The sequence below is a fragment of the Electrophorus electricus genome, chromosome 16 (assembly GCF_013358815.1).
Source record: "Electrophorus electricus isolate fEleEle1 chromosome 16, fEleEle1.pri, whole genome shotgun sequence".
Taxonomy (NCBI): domain Eukaryota; kingdom Metazoa; phylum Chordata; class Actinopteri; order Gymnotiformes; family Gymnotidae; genus Electrophorus; species Electrophorus electricus.
In genome coordinates, this window is record NC_049550.1 from 10,341,376 (window position 1) to 10,365,175 (window position 23,800).

The 23,800-nt window shown below is 41.1% G+C and overlaps 1 protein-coding gene across 2 annotated transcripts in view; it reads left to right on the forward strand.

Annotated features, from left to right (window-relative positions):
- Nucleotides 1–22,707, forward strand: part of LOC113576574 (fibroblast growth factor 14) — a 57,087-nt gene extending 34,380 nt beyond the window's left edge. For both annotated transcript variants that reach the window (XM_027008740.2, XM_027008749.2), the window contains exons 2-5: nt 6,613–6,723; nt 7,856–7,959; nt 19,077–19,275; nt 19,695–22,707. In XM_027008740.2, the coding sequence (XP_026864541.1) occupies nt 6,613–6,723; nt 7,856–7,959; nt 19,077–19,275; nt 19,695–19,831 (551 nt within the window). In that variant the 3' untranslated portion in view covers nt 19,832–22,707. The remainder of the gene's footprint in view (nt 1–6,612; nt 6,724–7,855; nt 7,960–19,076; nt 19,276–19,694) is intronic.
- Nucleotides 22,708–23,800: the final 1,093 nt, after the last annotated feature.

A 23,800-nucleotide genomic window follows, 5' to 3' on the forward strand; every position in this document is an offset into this window, starting at 1 on the left:
AGTAACCAGGCAAAAAATAACCAGATGTGAATGGTTTTTCACCTTTGTGCCATCACACACTGAGAAGCAAATTAATTAGTTAGATCATCATCCTCAGCAATGGAGGTGTCACATTTGGTTGCTGTTTGTGAGACACCCACCTGGCAGTTTCTCCATCTAAGGTGCTGCCCCTGCCTGGCTGAGTGGCCCCCTGTTGCAGGAGCTTGAGCTTGTGCGTGTGACCTGCCCTCTGCAGGAGAGCATGGGTAATGCATTCACCTGGGCTCCCGCTGGGTGTGATGGATGGTGGGGGGAATCCTCTCACCCTGTACTTGCCAGTAGAAATGATGCAGCTGTCAGATCTGGGCACCTGCTAGTAGACCTATTTGGTGTCCACTCCTAAGTGTGGTGACACATGGCTGATAAGCCCGGTCAGCCAGTCCACGTGATAGCAGTCTCCCATACAGTAATGTTGAGACCTCTATCAATGTCAGTGGGCTTGCACTAACATTTGGAGAAAAAGAAATTTCAGAGAAATGTCATTGCTTTTTTACAAAGTAATATATTAGATGTTCATTCTGAGTAGCTTGAAGATATTTCTAATGACTGATTTAGACTGGTTGCATCAAAATAAACCACAAATGTAATAGCAAAATAATAATGTAATAAAAATAAAATAAAAAATAATAATTTAAAGACTTGTCTGGCATACACTGTAATGAGATGTAGGACTTACAGTGCCTTTGTGGCACTCTTGATATTAAGCCTGCCAGGATCGGAGAGAGCCACTGGAGACCCACCCCCTTGCCCCCGGCTCCTTCTGCCCTTGTGCTCCCTTACTGCCACATCAGCTCTCAGAGCCCTGTAAGGAGGGAGGGGCAAATGTTCAAAATGAGCTGTTCTTGAGGCATGCAAAGTGAATTGCAGAATACAGTGTGGGTTGAGACTGGTGCCGTTATAAAACATCATCATGAACTTATGGTCAGGTGGTTAGTATTGGAATCCAATACTATGGATCTGAAAGTGGTTGTGCTTATTTCCAAAAACTTATTTCCACCATGCAATTATTGGATTCATAAATGATAAGTGGAGGATACCAAAATGGCCCCTTAAATAAAAGGTATTTTGATCTTTCCTAAATAGTCATGACCTATGAATATTCATTTATCTCTGCAATACCAAAACCGGCCCCTGATTGTGATTCGGGATGAGGCCCAAGAGGAACAATGCATTAAATGTCATCAGCGACGGTTGGAGCTGGTGAGGAGGTGGGTTCTCTGTCATCGGGGGAAGAGAGCACTCTTTGATGTGAACATCTCATTTGTACACCTCTTCATTTCCATCACTGGGCCACAGCAGGGCCCGCTTTGATTGCTTGAGACACTCCGGTCTATCCTGCTCTCCCTGTCTCTCTGATTTATCAGTTTCTCTTTGTCATACCACCATTCACTCCAAGTCAATGCTGTGCCAAAACACTGACTTGTATGGACAAGGTGTAAAGGAGCATTACCACAGCACATAACAGATATAAGATAAACATTTTTTTCGCTTTATAATCTCTGCTAGTACATCCACAAAGAAATTGCCTGTTTTTAAAAACATAATTTGAATTGAACATTATTTGAAGTATTTGAAAGACATGGAGACAAAAAAAACAAAACCTAATTTGACTTCAAAATACAATTAGAAACTGTTTTTAAGCATTTAGTTGCCCTAGTCCTGAAAACAATCAACAGTCTGGCAGGTCTAATTTGATATTAATAATGATAGTACTGAACTCTGCCTTTAGCTCCCCCTGCACTAGATTTCTTGGTACATTTCAAGGACATTTGGGATTCAGAAAGGTCACAGGGTTTTCACTGGTTCTTTCCACTTAGTGATTCTGAACATGATTAAATTGGAAAACATAAAAATTATGAAAATTATGCCTTGTGGGTCAGAAAATATTTCAGTGATTATATATCATAAGCAGGCTCTGATTTCACATCTGTCGCTGTGCTGCAAGGGTTTTAATCCAGTCTCTTATGTCTACAAGCAATGTGGCAAAGCACACACACACACACACACGCGCACACATATGTGCGTGCACACACAAACATGCACACAGAGGAAAAGAGAGAGAGAGGGAGAGAGAGAGAGAGAAAGAGAGAGAGGAGAGCTGTGGGAGTTCTGTTTAAAATGTAGCCACATACGCTGCCTGACAGTGCACTCCTGTTTGAAACCTTGCCATTTCCTCTGGCAACGTTGGCGGTCGTCTGAAGGGCAGACTTTTTTTTTTTTTTGGACAGGGAGTTCTCGCCTGCTCAAGTCCCTGTTTTACTTCAGTAAAAGCCAGAGGAGTTAGTGAGATATAGATCCTATGGTGGAGGGTAGATTTATGGTGATTAGTCTAAATACATCTTTGAATTCATAAAACAATTGTAAATCTGCCTAGTTAAATACCATTAAGTTCTAGATAAATGCCGTCCATAATAAATCTCATGTTTTACAGCACAGCATCTTGAATGCACAACTGATGCCTAGAGGCATGACAGGATATTTCATGTTGGACACAGTAATTGTCCCACAAGACAAAAAAATCTGATGTCCTGCTGTTCCTGCATCCCCAGAGCATTGGAGGTGTAATTACAGACTGAGATTTTATGTGTATGGGTCCGTTTGCATTTCATCATCATCATCACTGCAAGGCATGAGCGGGTGCTCCTGACCAAATGGTGTCCACTGTACCAAATGACAGACTAAATCACATAAGTGAATGTGAAAGGGCTATCAAGGAAAAAAAGATTTCCCTTGGTGAAATGAAAAAAAAAAAACCCACAAAAGACAAGACAGACAGGAGCTTAATAGAAAAGTCTCCATCGCAGAGGACAGGAAATGGGAATCCCTCCTACTGTCTCCTAGGTAACAATCCGGACAAGGGAAATCCTACACAGGACAGGAAGAATGTCACCATAGTAACAGACTGGGAGAGTGGGGGCTTGTGCGTGTGTGTGTGTTGGGGGGGGGGGGGGGGATTCAAATGGGGAGGGAGTTCATAAAGGATTCAGGAATTTCTCCATGGCAACAAAGGCGATGTTCAACACTGGGATGATTTAGGGTTCCCCAGACCTGGCACGAGGACATGAGGGGTAAACAACAGTGAAATAAGACAATTTATTAGATCATCATTTACATCCATTCCACCATATATTTATTGTTATATAACATTATTATATCATTATACATTATATTATTCACTGTATTATTCATTATGACTGACTTTAATGTAACTTAATGGCCCATTAAATGCTGAATATATCAGCCGTATTGTAGACACTAAATCAAAATTTTTGTATCTTACAACATGTTGGTTATATAGAGAACAGATACTATACATTAAAGTTAGTGGACTGTCCTGCATGGTGATGAGCAGCAAAGACATTAAACAGCTTGAATTTAAGGATCCAGTGGGATCCACTGGTTTCTTCCAGCTCATGACTGGTGTTCAGTGAGTGGCAGCAGTGGTAGAGCCAGTGTGTGGCAGCAGGTGTGGAGCCAGTGTGTGGCAGCAGAGGTTGTTGTTCTATTCCCCAGTTATGTTCTGTCATTCCCCAGTTCTGTTCTAGCACTCCCCAGTTCTGTTCCCCAGTTCTGCTCTGTCCTTCTGCAGTGAAGGGTGTGGGATTCTGAAAGCCGGTCACTGGCACCTGGAGTGTGTGTGTGTGTGTGTGTGTCTGTGCTGTACAAACGTATCTCTAGCCAAAGTTTTATTTGCTGAGCTATGATAAATTGTACCAGCTGAAATGTGACAAGTTGGGTAACAGTCTTTAAAATCCCAAACAAAAAGGAACATCTTGTAGATATCCACTTCACAATATCAAACATATTAAATATAATAAGTAAAATATATATAATAATATCAACATTAAAAATTAAAAGTCTACAATAGGATCGTATATCTCCCAGTTGTAAAACTTGGCTTTATATCTAATTTGGAAAACATGCCATAAGTTCAAAGTTCATATCTGAGTAGTGTCACTGATACCATCTGAAGAATAACAAATTACAAAACCAGCCACATCACAGACATTAGCTGTTCAGAGAACCCTATCAGTTTCTAAAAACAAGTCAAGTCAAGTGAAACTGAAATGTTTTACATGACTCTTTAGGATTTTAGATGATTATGGAATATAAATTATATAGTAGAAGAAATTTAAATTTAATGACTAAGGTTGTAGACTCATAGGTTCTGGAACCATTCTCATTCAGTGTACTTGTTCTGTTCCATCTCTGTGTATTTATGGCCATTTCTGCTTTCATGAGTCATGAGTTATTTTTATTTATTTATTTATTTATTTATTTATTTAGTTAGTTATTTATTTATCCAGACCGACTAGTGGGCCAGCACAGAAGAGGTATTTTCGCTCACTGACTACCATCATTGAAACACGCATCCATGTCAATTACTGATAGTTGCCAGGATATGTAACATGAAATATCAATCATATCTCAACATATCAACAATTTCTCAGACTCTGCAGACCAGTGCTGCAGGGGAAACCTATGACATAATTATCTAACTAGCTTTCTTATGTTTCAAGGGTAACATTAACATTTTTTATTACAGATTAACCTCCCATTGCTAAAATGCTCATAAACAAGATTCAAAAGATGTACTTTTTACATGTTTGTTAGCTGTGCATGTAACTAACAACTGCAAAGTACAAAGTGGACTAATATTTTGGCACAGTATGCAGCAGACTAGCTGTCAAGTTAGCAGTAAGAACTGTAAGAACCTTGGCATTTTTCTAAGTTGTAAGTCACAGAAAACCACTCACATTCTGTTTCCGTCTGAGATTTCCAAGCATTTCAGATGTTGTGCTATTGACACTTGCATGAAAGACGCTCTGCAGTTTGTGATGGTCCGACAAAACTAGGATTGCCTAGTTGTCTTGTTTATTTATTTTTTTAAATGCCTGCACCATTAACCTTTATTCAGAACTAAGTGTTGTGCACTGCGCTTTTCTGCTTAGACATACAATAATGGGACAAATCAATACTGCTTTCTTTCCATAGTTGATTTTGGGGTCTTTATAGAAAATCACAGATTCCCATTTGTGGTATGAGAAGGCTGGTGCACATAACTTTGTTTTAAAGATCTTGTGAACTGTGATTTCCAGAGGTGGTGTGCTTCTCTTTCCTATGCTCAAATCCTGCTTCCTTTTGCATTATTTACATGTATCCCCCCTCTCCTTCCGTTGCATCTCCTTCCCATACACACACACAAACACACACACACACACACACACACACACACACACACACGCACACATACACACCCCTCTGGTCCTTCCCACCCTCCCATCTTTCTCTCACTGAGGACCACGCACCTCGAGATTTAAAGCTCTTCGTGTCACATGTGGCTGACAGCAGGAAATGCTAAGAAAAAATTCCGTTGGCTCATGGTGGTCATGGCAGTGGGTGGTTTGTTCCTTCTGAAGTCGGAGTGGCAATGGAGACATCAGTGATCAGACCGACAATGGATTCCAACAGGCGTAAGGAGCTGGGAACAAGAGCTGAGGACGGCGGCTGGGGACGGGAACTGGTGATGGAAACTGAGAGAAGGAAGCTAGGGACAGGAGCTGGGGACAGGAGCTGGGGACAGGAACCGGGGACGGTGTTTTTAGGCAGCTCTGAGATGAGAAGGGCTCCCATGCAGGCTCTGCTCCACTGCTGGCCTTTTGTTGTGCCACCAGCCCATATTACTGCTGATATGAAACAGCATCCGTTTTTTTTTTCTCTGTTTTAGATTTACTTTCAAATCAGTGCAACACACGAGGATCTTATTTAGTTGGCATAGAAACAGATTGTTCTCCCTCTCAGCTCCAGATGAGTATGGATCAGACCAACATGGAGATGTAGGGATTTGTTGTTGAATAGAGCTGGAAGATGTTGAGGGTGTGTGGTGGAGGACACTGTGGGGGAACTAAAGTCTCTTCAAGTTTTCATCAGGTATTTCAAATTATTTTACAAATCATGGCATCTGAACTTGTCTTCATTTACATGTGATGCCAAATGAACATTTTGGTTAGGGTTCAGGTCAGCATGTCAGGTTGATGGTTGGGGTTAAAGGCTGACAACACATTAGCTTGTTCATTTCCGTATGATATATATACGTCTCTATAAGAGATGAGGAAATTTAACCTGAACAGTTTACTGTGTCTGCCGCCTTTGGCCTTCATCTTAGCATGCTATTCATTTGTGTTACCTTAGGCACATGTCATCTCCGGACAGGATGAAAGTTCAAAGTGTATTTGCAGGCATGCCACCAGTCATCCCCATAACTGCCACAAGGGTTTGACTTGAGGGGAATATTACCTCCTGTTTGCTGAAGTGCAGTTTAGATTAATTGACAATGGACTTTGATTTTGAATAAAACAACCATATAACATACATCCTGTGACACAGGCGTAAATCTTCTGACTCGCCAACCTCTGATGCTGTATAATCCACTATTTGAGAATACACACTTATCTTCTTTCTCTCTCCTTTTCTCTCTCTCTCTCGCTCTCTCTTTCTCTCTCTCTCTCTCTCTCTCTCTCTCTCTCTCTGTCTCACTCTTTCTATCTCTTTCCCTCTCCATCCCTGACTTAGATCCCCAGCTCAAGGGCATTGTGACCAGGTTATATTGCAGACAGGGATACTACTTACAGATGAGCCCAGATGGATGTTTGGATGGGACCAAAGATGACAGCACTAATTCCTGTGAGTTTACCTCACCAGTCTTTTGATTGTTTTTCCTCCTTAGATGGATAAACAGCTTATACACCAGTCTTCCCTCTAACTGCAGGGTTAATTTCAGTGTGGTTCTAGTGTTCCTCTGTCTGTAATCTGTTATTCCCAAGATCCCAAGATATCTGAATGCATCTCATCTAAATTATGTACTATACATCCTGTGCTAATTGTGTCTATGTGTATTACAGAGTTTTAGTTATTCATGTATTGCTTTGAATAGCAAAGCTGACAAGTTTGCTGAACATGCAGTTATCACTGTCACTCCTTCTGTGACATCATATTCCCTGTCACACAGATCATTTGAAAATGTAATGCATTGCAAAATGTTCTCAATATTGTTTGATTGAATCTATGGAGGTAGGTTTTCAATATATTGTATCTTTTTTATATGAGAAGGCAGAGGGCATCCAAGACCAAATGTCTAAATGTCTGCTATAGACACCCACTTACTCTTGGCTGCCTGAAATGAGTCCCCACAGTGCACTTAAAATCATTGATGTCCTGCCGCAGAGCAGACGTGATTTAGATGAAACAGCTGTTTCCTCCACCGGTGCGCCCTCATTTGACTCCTTCAACACAGGGATGCTTGAGCATTTCAGAACTCTCAATGAGTCCTAACTTTGGCCAGGATTTTCTGTTACGTTGTAGTGATATCAATTATTTGTTTTCAATCACATAAAAATGTCAAGGGATTTTAAAAGAAATCTGATGCTGTTTATAAGATAAGGTAGTATTTATTTGATAAAGCCATGGGATTATATTTGTACTGTTGTGTTTATTTATTTATTTATTACTTATACAGCATGTGCTGTTTATATGTGCTGACATTTTTTCTACTGATACCACAGATCTGTGGGATATACAGAAAAGTACACATCGATTAAGTAGTGCACACTGATTTCATAGTGTATATAGACTATTAAATATGTATTGATACACAAAAACATATCACTTAAGGCTTTTCCTATGCAGTTATTAATAACCACTGATATTTCTGTCATTCATCAAATTAATATAAATGGTTGATAGTGATATAGACTCGATGCCTAAGAAGTGCAAAGTGAAGCTTATGACCTCCACCCTGCGACTGCTTTTTCTTCAGCATTGTTCAACCTCATCCCAGTGGGCCTTCGAGTGGTTGCCATGCAGTCTGTGAAGACGGGGTTATACATCGCCATGAGTGGAGACGGCCACCTCTATGCCTCGGTGAGCACACCAGCCCCTCTGCCCTCCCACCCTGTTCTCCTGACGTGCTACATGGCATAAACTTGTTCTGTTTTTGGTTCAGCTGGGCTGTGCTTGTCTATGGGAGGGTTTGACCTTTCACTGCAGTGACATGTCTCAGCGAGTTCTGGGCTACACTTGCGAAGTGCACTTTTGGAAACGTGTGACATGCATATGGGACTTGGTTACTTGGGTTCTGCCGGCAGTTAATAAATAATGTCTGGGATGGATGCGCTAAACTTGCGGGCTAGTCTCGGTAAGTGGATGAGGCAGGTAGCTAAGGCTGTAGACATGCTGCATACCCTTACCCACACACTCACTCAGAGAGACACCGAGGTGGATCTGACCAGATGTTACCTGTGGGAAAATGGACATCCATTGCCTTCTTTGACCGTTCTATGGCGATGTGACCTGCTATTTAAAGTTTCAGGAAAATCTTGCCACTTTCCAACCTCTCTACTCTCCAATTCACAATGATCTGCAAAGATTAATGTATGTAGAGGATTTGTTGTTCTCTGTGGCTTTCTTGGTTTAAATGCATCTGCACCATATGTATTTGAGAAATTTGTTCATAGAGGATTAGAGGATAATATATAATTAACAGTTTTATATTGCATGACTGCAGATAAAAATAGAGACCCTGCGTGTTTAAATCATTTTAGAATGACCAATGAATGACTGGTGGGCTGGCAGGAGTTCATTATTTCTTACAGAGCAACACCAGTCAGGTAATGAAAGCATATGTATATATGTATATGTGGCTGATGGACTAGAAAGTTTTTAATAAGTTTATTGTTATTCAGTTACCACAACATATGCAAAGTCTATATTTTGAAAACTGCTCTGTAGCCAGCACAATGTGGTGTTTGAGTCATTCTTCTGTTATAAGAGCATGTGGTACTTATAGGAATTTTTGTTATTTTCCCTAATAATAGCAAGGCAACAAAAGCATCGATAAAAGAAAGTCCTGAGGAAGAAAAGCTATGGAATTCCGTTCAATTCTACTGTTTCCACTGAGCCCTTTTTCCTGTCTCCAAGGAAGCTTCATCGCGGTGTGCGAGTGCTGGCAACCTGACAAGAATATAAATTATTCTACACACTGACAGAATGGACCAATCAAAATTTCAGTTCAATTCCATACCTTGCCCAAAAAAAGGGCATTCCTCTCTAAATTTGGACCCCTGATAGCAAGAAGCAGCTCACTATTTTTCTGTGAGAAATGTTTATTTGTCATCACTTTTGAGTGGTTCTTTATTCTGAGACGTTGGTAAGCCACTGCTGAATAATTGAAAGGGGAAACCCCTTCACCCGTGGAGAGGCGACCCCTTTGATGGCAGCGAGAAATTCACCCTTATATCATTGAGAAAGAGCCACACTTGCAGCCTCGCTACACCGCAGAAGAGCTGGTCCCCGCTCTGACGGCCACCTCTTTAAATCCCAATCCCTCCTGAGCATATCCAGATGCAATTAATCTTATTTAAAAATCAGTCGAGATGATTTGAGGGCCAGAAAGACAGCCAGCCTCCTTACAGATGTTATATTACAGTGATGTAATGACATTAAAGAGATAGTGATGTCCAGGCTTCGTATCTGTTACAGGAAGGTGTTTTTTCATGGGGAGCACAGCTGTTTTTCGTCTTGTTATACAGAGTGTGTGTTTGTGACAGGGTAGCCTGGATTAGCCTTCTACCTGTGATGTGCAAATGGAGTCACCTAAGGATACAGCGCAGTGAGGGTGCTTCTGTAAACCCATTGCTCTGGATCTGAATATGCAGACATTTGGTAAATAAGCTTTTTTTCAGGCAATACACATATTTATATGTTTACCAACCATATTTAAAGATCTATGTTTTGTCTATGCATTTTCTGTATTTAAATAACAGGTTGATTTTTTTTTTTTTTTTTTGCTTATGAATTTAACTTAGGTATAGAAATAGTTAATTTGAAGCATCTGTTAAAAAGACTACTCAAGTAGCAGGTTACTTCACTGGAACTCATTGAATTTTATATATATATATATATATATATATATATATATATATATATATATATATATGTATATATATATATATATATATATATATATATATATATATATATATATATGTGTATATATATATATATATATATATATATATGTATATGTGTATATATATATATATATATATATATATGTATATATATGTGCGTGTGTATATATATATATATATATATATATATATATATATATATATATATATATATATATATATATATATATACTACCAGAAGGCAACATAGCAAACATGTTGCCTCACTGGAACTCATTGAATAAAACTGGGCGATATATATATATAGCAAACATGTTGCCTTCTGGTAGTATGATCCCCTCAGCTCTCACTACCTTTACTCTCCTTGTAACTATAGATACAAGGAGAGTAAAGGTAGTCAGAGCTAAGGGGATCATACTACCAGAAGGCAACATAGCAAACATAGCAGATGTTCAGGGCATCTTGGACTCCCACAGACAAATGGGAATCATGAAGAAGGAGGAAATCAGCCACAAATAAATATCTACAAAGACTGAGGCAAGTCCTGAGAAGTCAGCTGAATGGGAAGATCAAGATCCGGGCCATTAACACCTATGCTCTACCAGTGATCTGATACATCGCTGGCATAATAAGCCGGCCTAAGGAAGAGATAGAAGCCACTGACATCAAGACAAGAAAACCCCTCACAATGCACAGAGGGTTTCACCCCAAATCCAGCACTCTGATACTGTACACTAAGCAGAAAGGGGGAAAACACTAGTGAACATCACTACCACTATCCAGGATGAAACATCAAAGATTCAGGAGTACACCAGGAAGATGGCCTCAAGTGATTAAGTGCTTAGTAAGTACCTGAGACAGCAGAAATCTGAGAAAGATGGGAATGAAGACCAAGAAACATCATGGGAGGATAAACCCCTGCATGGTATGTAACACCGGCAAGTAGAGGAAGTGGCTTTTATGGAGAAATATTGCCAATGTCTGGAAAAGGCTGGATTTAAAGACAGCATGGAGGTACTAATCATGGCAGAACAGGAACAAGTTCTGAATACAAGATCAATAGAGGCTGGGATCTACTACACCACACAGGACCCCAGATGCAGGCTGCACAAACATGCCCCTGAGACAATCCAGCACAAAACAACAGGATGCAAGATGCTAGGAGTCAGAGAATACATAGAACACCATAACTAATTGGCAGGCACAGTATACAGAAACACCTGTATACATTCTGAGGTCAAAGTGGAGCACATGACAGAAGGTGGTGGAGAATGGCTGAGCTAAGGTCCTATGGGACTGCCAGATCCAGAATGGCAAAATGGTAATGGCTAAGCAACCAGACATTGTAGTGATCGACAAAGGGCAGAAGAGGGCTTTAGCGATAGAAGTAGCAATCCCAAGTGATTGCAACAACAGGATTGCAGAACATGAAAAGCTCAAAACATACCAAGGGCTGAGAGAAGAGCTGGAAAAGATGTGGAAGGTCAAAGCAACAGTGGTTCTCATGATAATTTTATGACTATTGGCCCTCAGGAACATCCCTCTTCAGTGTGCAGTAGTAGTCTGTCCTCAAAGGTGCTTCACTTTCCTTGTTGCATATTTTACATAGGCCTACTATACATAATGATATGAGTAATCAGTTGTAAACTATTTGTTCTGAGTAGGCAGCTAAAAGTAGATCATTTTTGCTAAATGTTATACAAGTAGATGTAAATATATTGGGGGAAAAATTCTGAAACCATATTTGGATTCAGCATGCAAAAAGACATAAATAAACTGCTGTTTTTCTTTGCTCTTGGTCTTTGTCCTACTTAGTTCGTGTATTATATGTAAGCTACATGAGGTTTTTCATGTCGGCTAAATATTGTGCAAATAACATAATCCAAAAGGGTCACATTAGATTTGGAGATCACTTTATGATTAGTACATTTGTGGGAATATTCCAAGCTCTTGCCCAAGGTCACTTAGTAAACACTTTACTGTTCGTTATAGTTACCTTGCAATTGGGCGATGTATAAACCACATCGGCTGGCTAGCTAGCTAGATATCCTACGTTGCTTAGATAACAACTAGGCCTGTATGTGATTGAAAGGAATATCAATACACAAAATCAATTTTAAAAATAAATAAATAAATAAATAATGTATAACCTAATCTTTAGAATCTTGAAAGTGTGCATCAAAATTGGGACACTGTTCACACCACCAAACCTAATACATCATATTAGTAGTAAATGTTTTACCACAAAAAAAGGTTTGTGGTAATGCTGTGCTTTGGTCTATGGTTGTCAATACACTAGACCTACAAAACTAGCAAATTAGGTAACCTAACCTAGCTATCTGTAACAAACTAAACTACAGAATGTCTTTCGTTTTTAATCCAGAGATTGCCTATGGTTTGCACTAGCCAACAAGCCAGCAAAATCTCACATTCTTGCAGAAAGCACATTCAGCTTTACCTTTTAAATGTTTGAAAAGTGGAGATAATATGCTAAAGGAAGACGTCGGACATGCATGAGGAAAAATCAAGCCGAGACTCTCGCGCGCGCACACACTAGTGCGAGTCAACCAAAAATGTTTTATTAACACAGTACTATAATCTCATGTAGACACTGCATTATTTAAATCTGTAAGACTCTTTAACAATCTATCTTACAGCTCGCGCGCCGTGGATGGGAGGCTAGCGTCCTCTTTCCCGTGCGGCAGAGAGCTGCTGCTCTTCACTGAATCAGCAGGTGCTGTCCGTGGTTAGGGGACGGCCTCCCAGCACGAACCGACAGGCGAACCTTCCTCCCGACCCAGCACTGAGCCATAATTGTTTATATATAACATACTTTTAAAATAATATTAAGTTCGGCCAAATCTAACACCTAGAGAAAAACACTTTAAAAAACGAAATCGCAATGCGCAAAGCGGTGGCACTCTGTGATCATCTTTAGGGTTTTCACTAACCCTCCCACACTTGACAGTGACGAGCAAAATGTAATAAATGTTTCAAATGTAACTGGATGGACGTTGACGAATATAAGCTAATGAAGTAAAGGTACATTTTTGACCTCGAGTAAGAGTATAAAGTACCCTCTTAAAAGTACAATTTATTCAAAAAGTTACTTAAGTAAATGTAACGGAGTAATTATAGCGCGTTACTACCCACCTCTGTTAAGCTTAATATTTTTTCATCATGTAAATTAAGTAAAAACGCTATTAGAACTATAGACTGAGTATAAACTTTATACAACCGTTACTACAGCGTATATTCTCACATCACACTAACACTGTTATATGCTAAATGCAAGGATTCCTTCCTGTACTGAGAGCAGTGGTTACAGCAGAAGCTTCCTATGTCACCCAGGCGCTGAAGTCAGCAGATGGCACGGTGTGAAATGCTTCTCTATGTGTTAATTACAAACCTGCTCACTTGTAAAAAAAGAAATTAATTAATTAATTAATTAATTTTTAAAAAACCTACACCCTTCTATCAATAAAATAGTGAAAGCTTTGCATCTTACATAGCTACAGAAAGAGGAGCACAGACAACGAAATTTTGGAAGAAATTCTGTTTGAGGCACTGGCATTTAGGCGTAAGGCAAGATGGCACTGGAGTGGAGGCCTGACAGCCTGATTCTGATGGGTGGAGGAAGATGTGTCAATGCACACCATGTTTGACAGAAAGGCAATAAGCAGCTCTGGCTTCTGTGCATAATCAGTCCGGGTTCGCTAATTCCGTTAGTGCCCCCCACGGAGGTCTGTGAAGAGACTGGGCAGGAGGCGAGCCTCATCATTTCTAGAATGTTCTGTCTTAGTGGAATGCCCATGCACTGGCAGGGCTTGGGCCATGACATCACAGCAGGGGTGGGAAGTGAGGAGGCAGGCCTGTTCAGACAGAGTAAGTGACAAGGTGCAACTCACAGCAGGACTAAAAGTAGTCAAGACTCTCTGCAAATCATTCTAATGAAAGTTCCAATGACAACCAGGAGGGCTTTCTCTTGGAAGTAAAACCACAGTGACACGAAGGAGGAGAGGTTCAGCCAAATGTTGGCTCCAGTTTACAGCTAGTATCTAGCATCTGACTTAAACGAACGTAATGGGATGGACGAAAGTCATGGATGTACATCTGACAAAAGAAGCCTTATTAGAAGCCCAGTGCACCAAGGGTGTCCTGCCCTTAATATCTTGCAAGTGCTCTTTTCCCAGAACCCTAGTCAATCTGCCCGATATAAGATAAGTGCCTGCAAGGAAAATCTTACCATTCTATAACAGCATGGTGGACGCAGGTGCCCATGACGGGCCTGCAGCCCCGCCCCTATCTCCCCTTGCTGGCACTGACCTTATTAACCCGGTGGAAGTGCCCCAGGTGCTCAGCATTCACCTTTCTGCCCTGACGAGGGGGACCTGTGCTAGTGTTGCCCTCCACCTGCCATCGCCCCTGTGGAGTCTGGCGAGTCAGGCTGAGGCAGCGCACTGCTTCTGCCAGGCTTTCCCTGTTGTGCTTCGCCGGCTGGACCATAGCGAATGACAAATTGTAGCAATTACATCCAAATGCTGCCTTAGGAAGATTTGCCTTCTGTCCAGCTTCTTATTTATTTCATTTTTTCCCTTAATATTTTCCTCCCATCAGAGGTCAACAGGTGCATATCCATTCTCTCTTTTGGTCGCTCTGCCACACTAATAATTGCTTAAAAATTAAAAAGCTATGCATTGTTGGATGACGCTTACCAAAAAACCCTTGTCATGGAGAAAACAGGAAACACAATCCCAACTGATTTTGTGTTCATGTGTGACATTTTGAAGCACGTGAGCTGTGACTTTGGATGACTTTTGACCTGTGGATGCTCTGTGGAATTTTATTATTCTCAGTGATGAAAAGTAGTTGTTTGGCTTAGTTACCGAGTGGGTCAGTTCCAGACACGTCTGCATTTGCCTTTGAAGCACATAACCTCTGACCCTTTTCCTGCAATACAGGCCAGTTCAATTCAAACTGACTTCTGCATAAGTGATATGAGGACCAGGTGCAAGGCTCCATGTGTCACAGACCATCTTGCTGGCTTCTACTTCAAAGGGCTTCAGGCAAAAGTTGTTTTTACTTTTATATTAGTTTATTTGGCTTTCAGGACTATCTGAAAGTGATGTTTAATTATCCCTTATCATTTAAGAATTGATAGATTAAATGTGTAAAATAAAAAGAAATTAAATATTTTATTATTATTAATGTTGTTGTACATTATAATCCATTTATTCACCTTTTATTCATTCTGATCATAGAAATGATCCCCATATCATAAATACATCATGACTAAGGTGGGGAGGTTTGGCAGGATGCACAGATGAACCATGTGACACACAACAACATTTATTTATACACGAAAGACAACATAGCGCTCAGGCTATCGCAAGATCAAACACTGACAATATTCACATTTAAACAAAAGACTTACATACTCACACACTAACAACACACAACAAGGAGCATGTGTGAAACACAGTGAGGGCAAGGCCATACGGACAAACGCGCGCACACACACACACACACACACACACACATATGGAGATATTTGGGAGGAGGAGACGTACCATGACAGAGCCCCTCCCCAACAGCGCGACTCCCAGTGCGCCAGCCTATCAGGCTACGGTCCCAAAACCAACGGCAAATGATGAGGCCGGAGGACCATGCGAGCAGGACAGAGGGAAGGAAGACAGGGACCAGGACAACAACAGACACAGGGACGGACACACTCATGGGTACAGGCACAGACACATAGAGAGACAAAGTGACGGACACATTAAGTGTGACTGGGATTGGCACAGTGACCGGGACAGGGACATGAATAAAATTAAACAAAGGGTTGTGAACAAGTCCGGGTAAGCTGGCAGCAACCCCAGCCTCAGCTGGGTCGAAATCTGACTCTGCTGTAGGGGCTCGCCCTTCGCCAAGTTGGGTGGAGGCGGCCTTTCTGGCTTTGGGGCAGATGCCTCAGGAAGTGCACCAGCTGTTATGCCTGTCTCTGGGGCAGGCACTGGTGACACCTCCTTCTTGCCTCCTTAAGGCTTGTGTGTAAGCACATGAGCCCTGTGGCTGTATGCCGTAGGTGAGGGAGTGTCCTCAGATGATGGCACTGCCTCTCTGCGAGTCACGCGTGGCAGTTTGCTGAATCTAGTGCAACGTGCCTTGGGCGCCGGAGGCTCCTCTCTCTCGGAATCTGCCGACCACATGTCCATCACAGAAGGGGAATCCTCATGGAGGGCCTTCTTTCCCTCCATCACAGGATCCTCCAAACAATCAACCTCTGAGTCCGACTGGGGCTGACGTCCTGATACTCCTCACTCTGCTCATATTCCCCATAGTCTTCCCGGTAGTCCCAATACAGATAGTAAGACCCTGCGCAGTCCGACCCTGGAAATTGGTCGTCATCAAACCAGTTCCAGTAGTCCATCGAGGGTCTATCGGATTCCACCGAGTCTGACCCTGTACTACTCTCAGGGCCCCCCCAGAAGTTTCCAGGAGCACTCTCCCCTGTTGTACCAGTGTGGAGAGTGCCCAAGACTATGCGGGGTTTCCCCGCAAGGGCTGGGGAAGAACGATTACCCCATTTCTTCCCTGTCTTCTTCTTTTTGCTCCACTTCCCTGGCATCCTTCGACGGTCATTGTTTCTGTGACATGGGGAGGCTTGGCAGGATGCACAGACAACAGGATTTACACGCAACAATGCTTATTTATACACACGAAAGACAACATAGTGCTCAGGCTATCACAAGATCAAACACTTGCAACAGCAAAGATTTTACTTGAACACACATCTTTACAATATCTGTCTTTTAAACAGGAAACATGTATTTTGCAAATAAATAAGCACATCAAGGGTTTTTGATACTATAAATAACCACATAAACAAATAATGGCCCCATGCACTTTAATATTAGTTGCCATAAGTGTCTCTGCCAAACCTTTAAACTTGATTTCGTCCTTAATGTTTGCTTGTCATGCAAGGAGCAACGCCGAGCTGTCTCTGAGATGCATGCAACAGTGGCGAATTCCAGGTCCTGTCAGTGAAATAAAATATCCACCAATTAGCCTTAGCCCATCCTATCACTCTGCCTCCCCTCAGCTAGTTTCACAGCTCTGATCTCTGTTAAGGGTTTTCAGTCCCTAATGATGTTCCCATACTACGCAGCTGTGGTTGAGAGAACCTACTCAGCACCTCTGAAAGCCCATTAGCTGCGAGGTGTTTCCAAGATGGCTCTGTAGGCTCCAAATGGGAAAGTAAATATCTCTTCTATATTGTGCTTCACCGTGTTTGCTAGGAAGTGCAGGCTGGAAGCAAGCTCCGTGGCTGAAGGCTTCCCCCGCCGTTTTTTGTGGCATATGAAAAAGCACATTCCTCCTCTTCTGAAAATTCAAAGTCAGCAGAGGATGCCCTTACAGACATTAAACTTTTATGCTGCCATGCAGCCAGACTCAGTTTGGCCCTCTGCCTTTGTACCTTCCTACTTTATTTTACTTTGTTTTCTTTACCCTCATTTCCCTGGAGGTATTAGTGCTGCGGTGCTGTACAATGTTCATGCACTCCCACCCACCACACCACCATGAGGAAAGAGCAGCATCCCTTGGGAATTTTCAGCGGAAAAGTGATTTTCTCAATTAGTGCTGGTTTCCTCTTTAACTATTGAGTTTCTACCTTGTCCTGCCTATCATGGACAGCAATGTAAATCTCTTGGGAAAATATATTTTAATTTTATGTGACTGACTTTAAAAATATACATATGTCAGAACCATTTTTAAGAGACAGAATCTAAAAGTGAGTTGCTATACTGGCAAACACAATAGAAGATGATCCCCCCCCCCACCCCCCACCCCCACCCCCAACCCGAGAGAGGTCTGAATAATTGCTTGCTCTTGATTGCGTATGTATGTGAATTGAAAATGCCTCGGCTAATTAACTCTAGCTCTAGTTTTAGCTGCCAGCCAGCTAAAGGCTTTTTTTTTACAATCATTGCATGGCACAGCTTACCCAGTACCAGGGATGAAAATGACCAAAACTGTTCTTCCTGGCTTTTGATTCAACCTGAAGGACGTATCCATAATATTGCATGGACATTGCATGTTCAACAAATTCCTCAAAGGCACCTTATGTAGAATCTCATTCAGGGGTTTAGTCGACCCATTAGAAAGGAATAGCGAATATTTCCCTTTGTGTGCTCAGGATAAAATGAGGTACTCCTCCAACCAGTGGTCAGACATTGATTGAGTACCGACAAGAGATGGGGCCGCCCCTGCAGCTCACAGCTGCCTGAAAGGATTCTCTCTGCAAGGATCATTCAGTTTCCTGTTCTCCCCAGCATTGCCCCGGTTTATGTTCAAAGCCTAATAGCAATGGCTGGCAGATAGCCTTGAAAATAGCATTCCAGATTATTTTCTAACCATGTTACTAAAGTGTCTAACAGATGTAGTAGCTGGTGGCTCTTTCTATATTGTTTTCCTCTTCATGTGTTTCTGATTTTGTGTATTGACATATTTCTTTAAAGCCCATGGAAACATGGACTGCTGAGCATTTTCCAGCCTCTTTAGGCTTTCATTCCAGTCATGTTTAAGTGCAATTGTGTGTGCAGACAGCACCTCTAAATTGCTTGTTGCCTTTGTTGAGTGCTTGCTTGTGTTACCTTGGCAACATTCCACAGGCAGTACAGGTCCTGGTACTTTTAGGTGACTTTCATTCTAGAATTTAAATATGGGCAGTATTTAATATTGAGAAATAAGAGAATAGGTAATGGAATAAAAGAATAAGAAAATAGATGGTAAAAATGTTTTTGTCACGCAATAACAGTATACTCTTGTAGATAAACATTACCAAAATATTACACCAGTGCTTGCTCTTTTATGCTCTTCTATGAACATGTGCCATACCAACTTCAGAACATGTGCCGTACAAACTTCAGAAGACGTTTGTGAGATGCTTCTGCGATATCTTCAACCAGACCTCAATTTAGTAGGATTTACCCAACACACAATTTCACAGAGGAAAGCAGTGAAAGGTATTTATATCATTTTCTGAACACCCTTTCATTTATCTTGCAGGAGCTTTTCACAGCAGAGTGCAAGTTCAAAGAGTCTGTGTTTGAGAACTACTATGTCATCTACTCATCCATGCTGTACAGACAGCAAGAGTCGGGCCGAGCCTGGTTCCTGGGCCTCAATAAAGAGGGCCAGCCCATGAAGGGCAACCGGGTCAAAAAGACCAAGCCTGCTGCACACTTCCTCCCCAAGCCCATAGAAGGTAGAGTGACCTCTTCTGATTGTTCATGATTGTTTCAGTCAGGTCCACTAGCTGCTTTGATATTCTATGAGTAAAGCAGGCGTAGACCCTTGGAGTAAAGCAATTGTCAAAAAGCAATTAGCAAAACTTAAATTGCTTAAACTGATTTTGCACATTGACTCAACATGTCATTTACTATGAACAAAACTGGAAGTAAAATATTTTTTATAACTAGCTTCAGATTAGCATCAGTGTGAGTGAATGTGTGAAGAGATTTGGTTAGCCATTTGGGAGTCGTGTAAGCTTAGTTCACATACACAGACACAGCTTAGTTCACAGACAAAAAAAAGAAAGAAAAAAGTCTGCTTTGCAAGAAATAAAGAGTCTCCTCCTTATTGCCTGTGTTCTCACTCCAAGCAATGTCGTTCTTCTGTCTGCAGTTGCCATGTACCGTGAGCCGTCGCTACACGATGTGGGTGAGGCGGTCCCCAAGACCAGTGTCCCCCCCAGCAAAAGCACAGAGCCGGTGGTCATGAATGGTGGCAAGCCTGTCAGCAAGCCTGACAAAGAAACATAGCCCCACCCTCCCCTCCCCTCCTCTTTTAAGGGTGTCACTGTATCAGCAATTCTTGAAAAAGAAAAACAAAGAAACTCGCTCTCCGCTGTCCGTGGCTTCAAAAGATCGTCCTCCTCTGCCACCCGTCCCTCTAGAGTTTAGCCGACGCACGACTGAACTGAGGGATCGTTGTGGTCCGGAGACAAGGGCGTTTTCCTCCATAAGAACTGCAGGAGTGTGGAGGAGTAGGGGAGGAGGTTGAGGAGAAAGGAGAAGAGGAGGGAGAGGAGGAGGGGACCACTGAATGCTCAGCATTAAAAACTCTGTCGTTCGGAATGCCCTATGCGATATGGAATGCCTTTTTTAAGCTCCCCTTTCTTTTGTCATCCATTCCCCTGCTTCCCCCCACCCCTTTCTTTCCATGACAGTCATGGGAAAATAGTTATTTTCATCTGCCTTCTCTGGTAGCTTTGCCTGCTGATAGCTACCCACAATTCTTCCATTGGACCTTTCATGTTATTGAGGTTCTTTTCATTCGGAATACCACAGCACACCAGCATTTGTCTGGAGGGATTGTTGTACAGACACAAATCAAATATGTTGTTGTTGCTCTCTTCTCTGTTCTTTTTTCTAATCTTTTTCTTTTTGTTTATTTTGTGTCTTTTTGTGTCACATTTTCCAAGTGTCTGTTTTCTGTTAGAAAACGTAACTATGATTGGTGTGTATTTTTACATTACACACAGATGAGGAATATGTGAAGAATTTGTCTGCTGTGTCAAGTACATTCCTGTTTCCTTAGATGTGTTTACAGTACAGTGATGTGGTACAGATGGTCTGGAGCTGCCAAATTAGTTAGAAAATCATTTCTTTGGCTAGCTTCTCCTTTTCAATTATCATCACACTTAAGAATGGCTGACAAAACAGCAGTGAGAGTTGAGAATAACAGACTCAATGAAGCCTCGTAAGAACTGTCAAGAGGTGGCAGCACTGATAACGTCACCTCTAGGCACTGAGGGCAGTGGCAGTTCCCTTACAAAGGAACAGTTTACATATCACAGACACCCAGAATCTTACCTGCCAGTCCAGGCTGACTTACCTGGCTCTCAGACGACACAGCTGCTTACCTCACTTTGGCGTCTGAAGTCAATAGTTTCTGGCTGGTTGGTTCCCACTTTGGGCCCTTCCTATGAATCAGACTTTGCTGTAACTTGTACATGAAGCCCTTGAAGGACCGATTGTTTAACACCTAATGCGAATAAACAAAAATGCAGTCGTACTTAGCCAGACCTGGGAGGGAGTAGGGCGGCCAAATGTATGCTGACACTGTCACTTTTGTTGTGGCCATGTGTCCAGAAGACGGGTTAAGGTGGTGTTATTCGCCTTTTACTGTAGCAGAAGAGATGGTAGGATGGTAGCAGATTCTACCTTACAAAGAAAAGAAAAAGTTGTGTGAAACTGGTATGCAGGTTAATATGAAATACTGTGTTTATTTTTACGATGCTATTTTTTATGGTAGACTTAACGGCATGTCAGGATACACCTTTTCAAGTTGGTGTAATGCCATCTAGATAACTTGGCTATTTTTCCATTTCTAAGAGGATAATCAGTTGCTCTTTAGAATAGGGTGCTTCCTCATTGGTCTCCTTAAGGAGAATAGTAGCATGTTTGATTTGTTATGATGTTTGTTTGATTTAGTTTTTCTGGTTGTCCACATGTAATGTTTCTTTTAGAGAGTTTATAGCTTGCCATCATAATCTAAAAGGGGGTATTTAAATATCACTGTGCATCAGTAAAACTGTTTATAGGATTTGGAAATTTAGAGTACCTTGAAAGCAATTTACAGTTTAATAATAATACATCTTCACCTTGATTAATTAACTCCAATTATATGTTGTAATCAGCAATCTTGAATGTTTTGTTCATTCTAAAAGTATAATATTATCATATTCTGTTTTCACGATAGGCATCTTTGTCAAATCAACATTAAGCTGTCCATCTGGTTAACTGAGTGGTAAATGCTTTTTATTCACACCTAAAATCTATATAAGTTGCCAACAAGTGATATTAGAAATCTTTCTCCTGGCTTTTATGTTATTTCTGCATTATTCTGTCACGTTTTCTTTAATGGGATATCTTGGAATGTCAAAAGCAGTAAAATATTTTTTCAGTCTCAATGGCACATATTACAAAGATGACTGAAGTGTTTCTTTTTTTCTGTCCCCGTTTTGTGGTGTTTCCGTCTGAGAATTGTTTACTTTGCCTGTATGCTCATTCTGAAGTGTGCACACTTTCTCTGCTGGGCCCTCGTACTGTATATTTCGCCCTGCTGACCAGTTAACTGGTTCCATAGAGGACTGGATTTATTTTTGTAAAATGACTGCTATGTAAATGTATAATCTTTGTTCTTCGTTTCTATCTCCTTCTATGATGTTCCTTGTTTTTGACCCCCCAATATTCCATTTTGTACTTGTATGTTTCCTTGTCACCGTGAACGTTTACCCCGTGGACGTTATTGTCTCGGAGAAGACTTTTCTTTATCGTGTGTCACAAATATCAACGGCAGGACGATCTTTGTTTGTTTTAGGTTTGGTTTCTTGGTTGTTTCTTTGTTTGCTTTTTTCCAATCTCTTTTCTTCTCTGAGCTTCCCATCCTTGGATCCTTGGTTTATCTCTATGTTTCACCAGTTGCATGGTAATTAAGGGGAAAGGCTATGGGAGACCTGCATGTGGTAGGCTATGTATATCAAAACAAACAAGTGATTTAAAAAAATGTTGGTATGTACCGCTAAACTTTACATACAGTACATATATGCAAAAAGAATCTGCACTGTACAGTTTATGTTTGTCAATCCATTGTATACACAGAGATGACATATTGAATAAAACATTTATATAAAGGCTTGCTGTTGTATCACAAGATCTTGTAAAAAGTATCTTTTGAATACATCCACTATGGAATGATTATATATCCCTGAAGAGGATCTGGGGACTATCTGCATTGTACTCTAGTAAAGATGTAGAGGTTGTAAAATTTAAGCTGGTTTCACCTCCTGGAGCTTCATAAGCACTTTGCTTGCACAGCTTATGAAGGACCTCTCTCCAAAAAGTCTTGTTTCTCCAGAAAGCTTACACTGTAATTGGTAAAACATTTCATATAAAGGTTGAAGCTTATTGTTGAAGAATACATTTTTCAAACAGAGGGATTTAGTTGTTTTTTAATCCTCATAGAAAATTGAAGTAACCAACCATTTGCCTCTTTTTAAAATCATGATGCTATTTTTTTTTTGTTCTAATGGCAACATGCACGTAACATTAACTGTGCTTTAGAGAGAATGCCTGGTATAATACAATGTTAATTGTTTTGACACATGAGTGCTGAAAAATATTTTCCAGTTGTTTCGATGTCAGAGAAGCTCAGTTTAGCAGACTGCTAATTTGTCTTCCTGAATCCTGAAAAACCGCCCCAGTGCCAAATGTTCTAATTAAGCGGGCTCAGACATTTGGGCTCTGTAGTAAATAAAGCTTCCTTCATGGGTATCTGGCATTCAAGAGCTCTCCAAGTCACAAGAAAACGTATCCCTCTGTGTATATCTGTCCTCTCCTATGCATAGGGACAAAGCTTCAATCCAAGTTAATGATAACTTACATCAGGGTTTGATTTACATGTGTTTTATGGTGCACTTATTTACCACTTGTGTTTGAAAATTTGAAGCTATTTAAGATAAAAAAAAGGTTTTCAATTTCAGCAGCGCCAAAGTTGTCCAGCCCTCCAAGCAAGTCATCTGACATGAGAAAGCCAACAAGGTTTTGTCATCTTTTATGGACATTTTTAGTTGCATTTGTCACAATAACTTCAGAAAAAATTGTTCCAGAGCATGTATAAGCCATCACGTGCCAACAAAAGATGGATAAATGTATTCAGATGTGTCTTTTGTTCAGGTGTCAGGAGCACTGCATTCCTTCTCGAAGAGCTCTAGAGAAAGCCTTTCA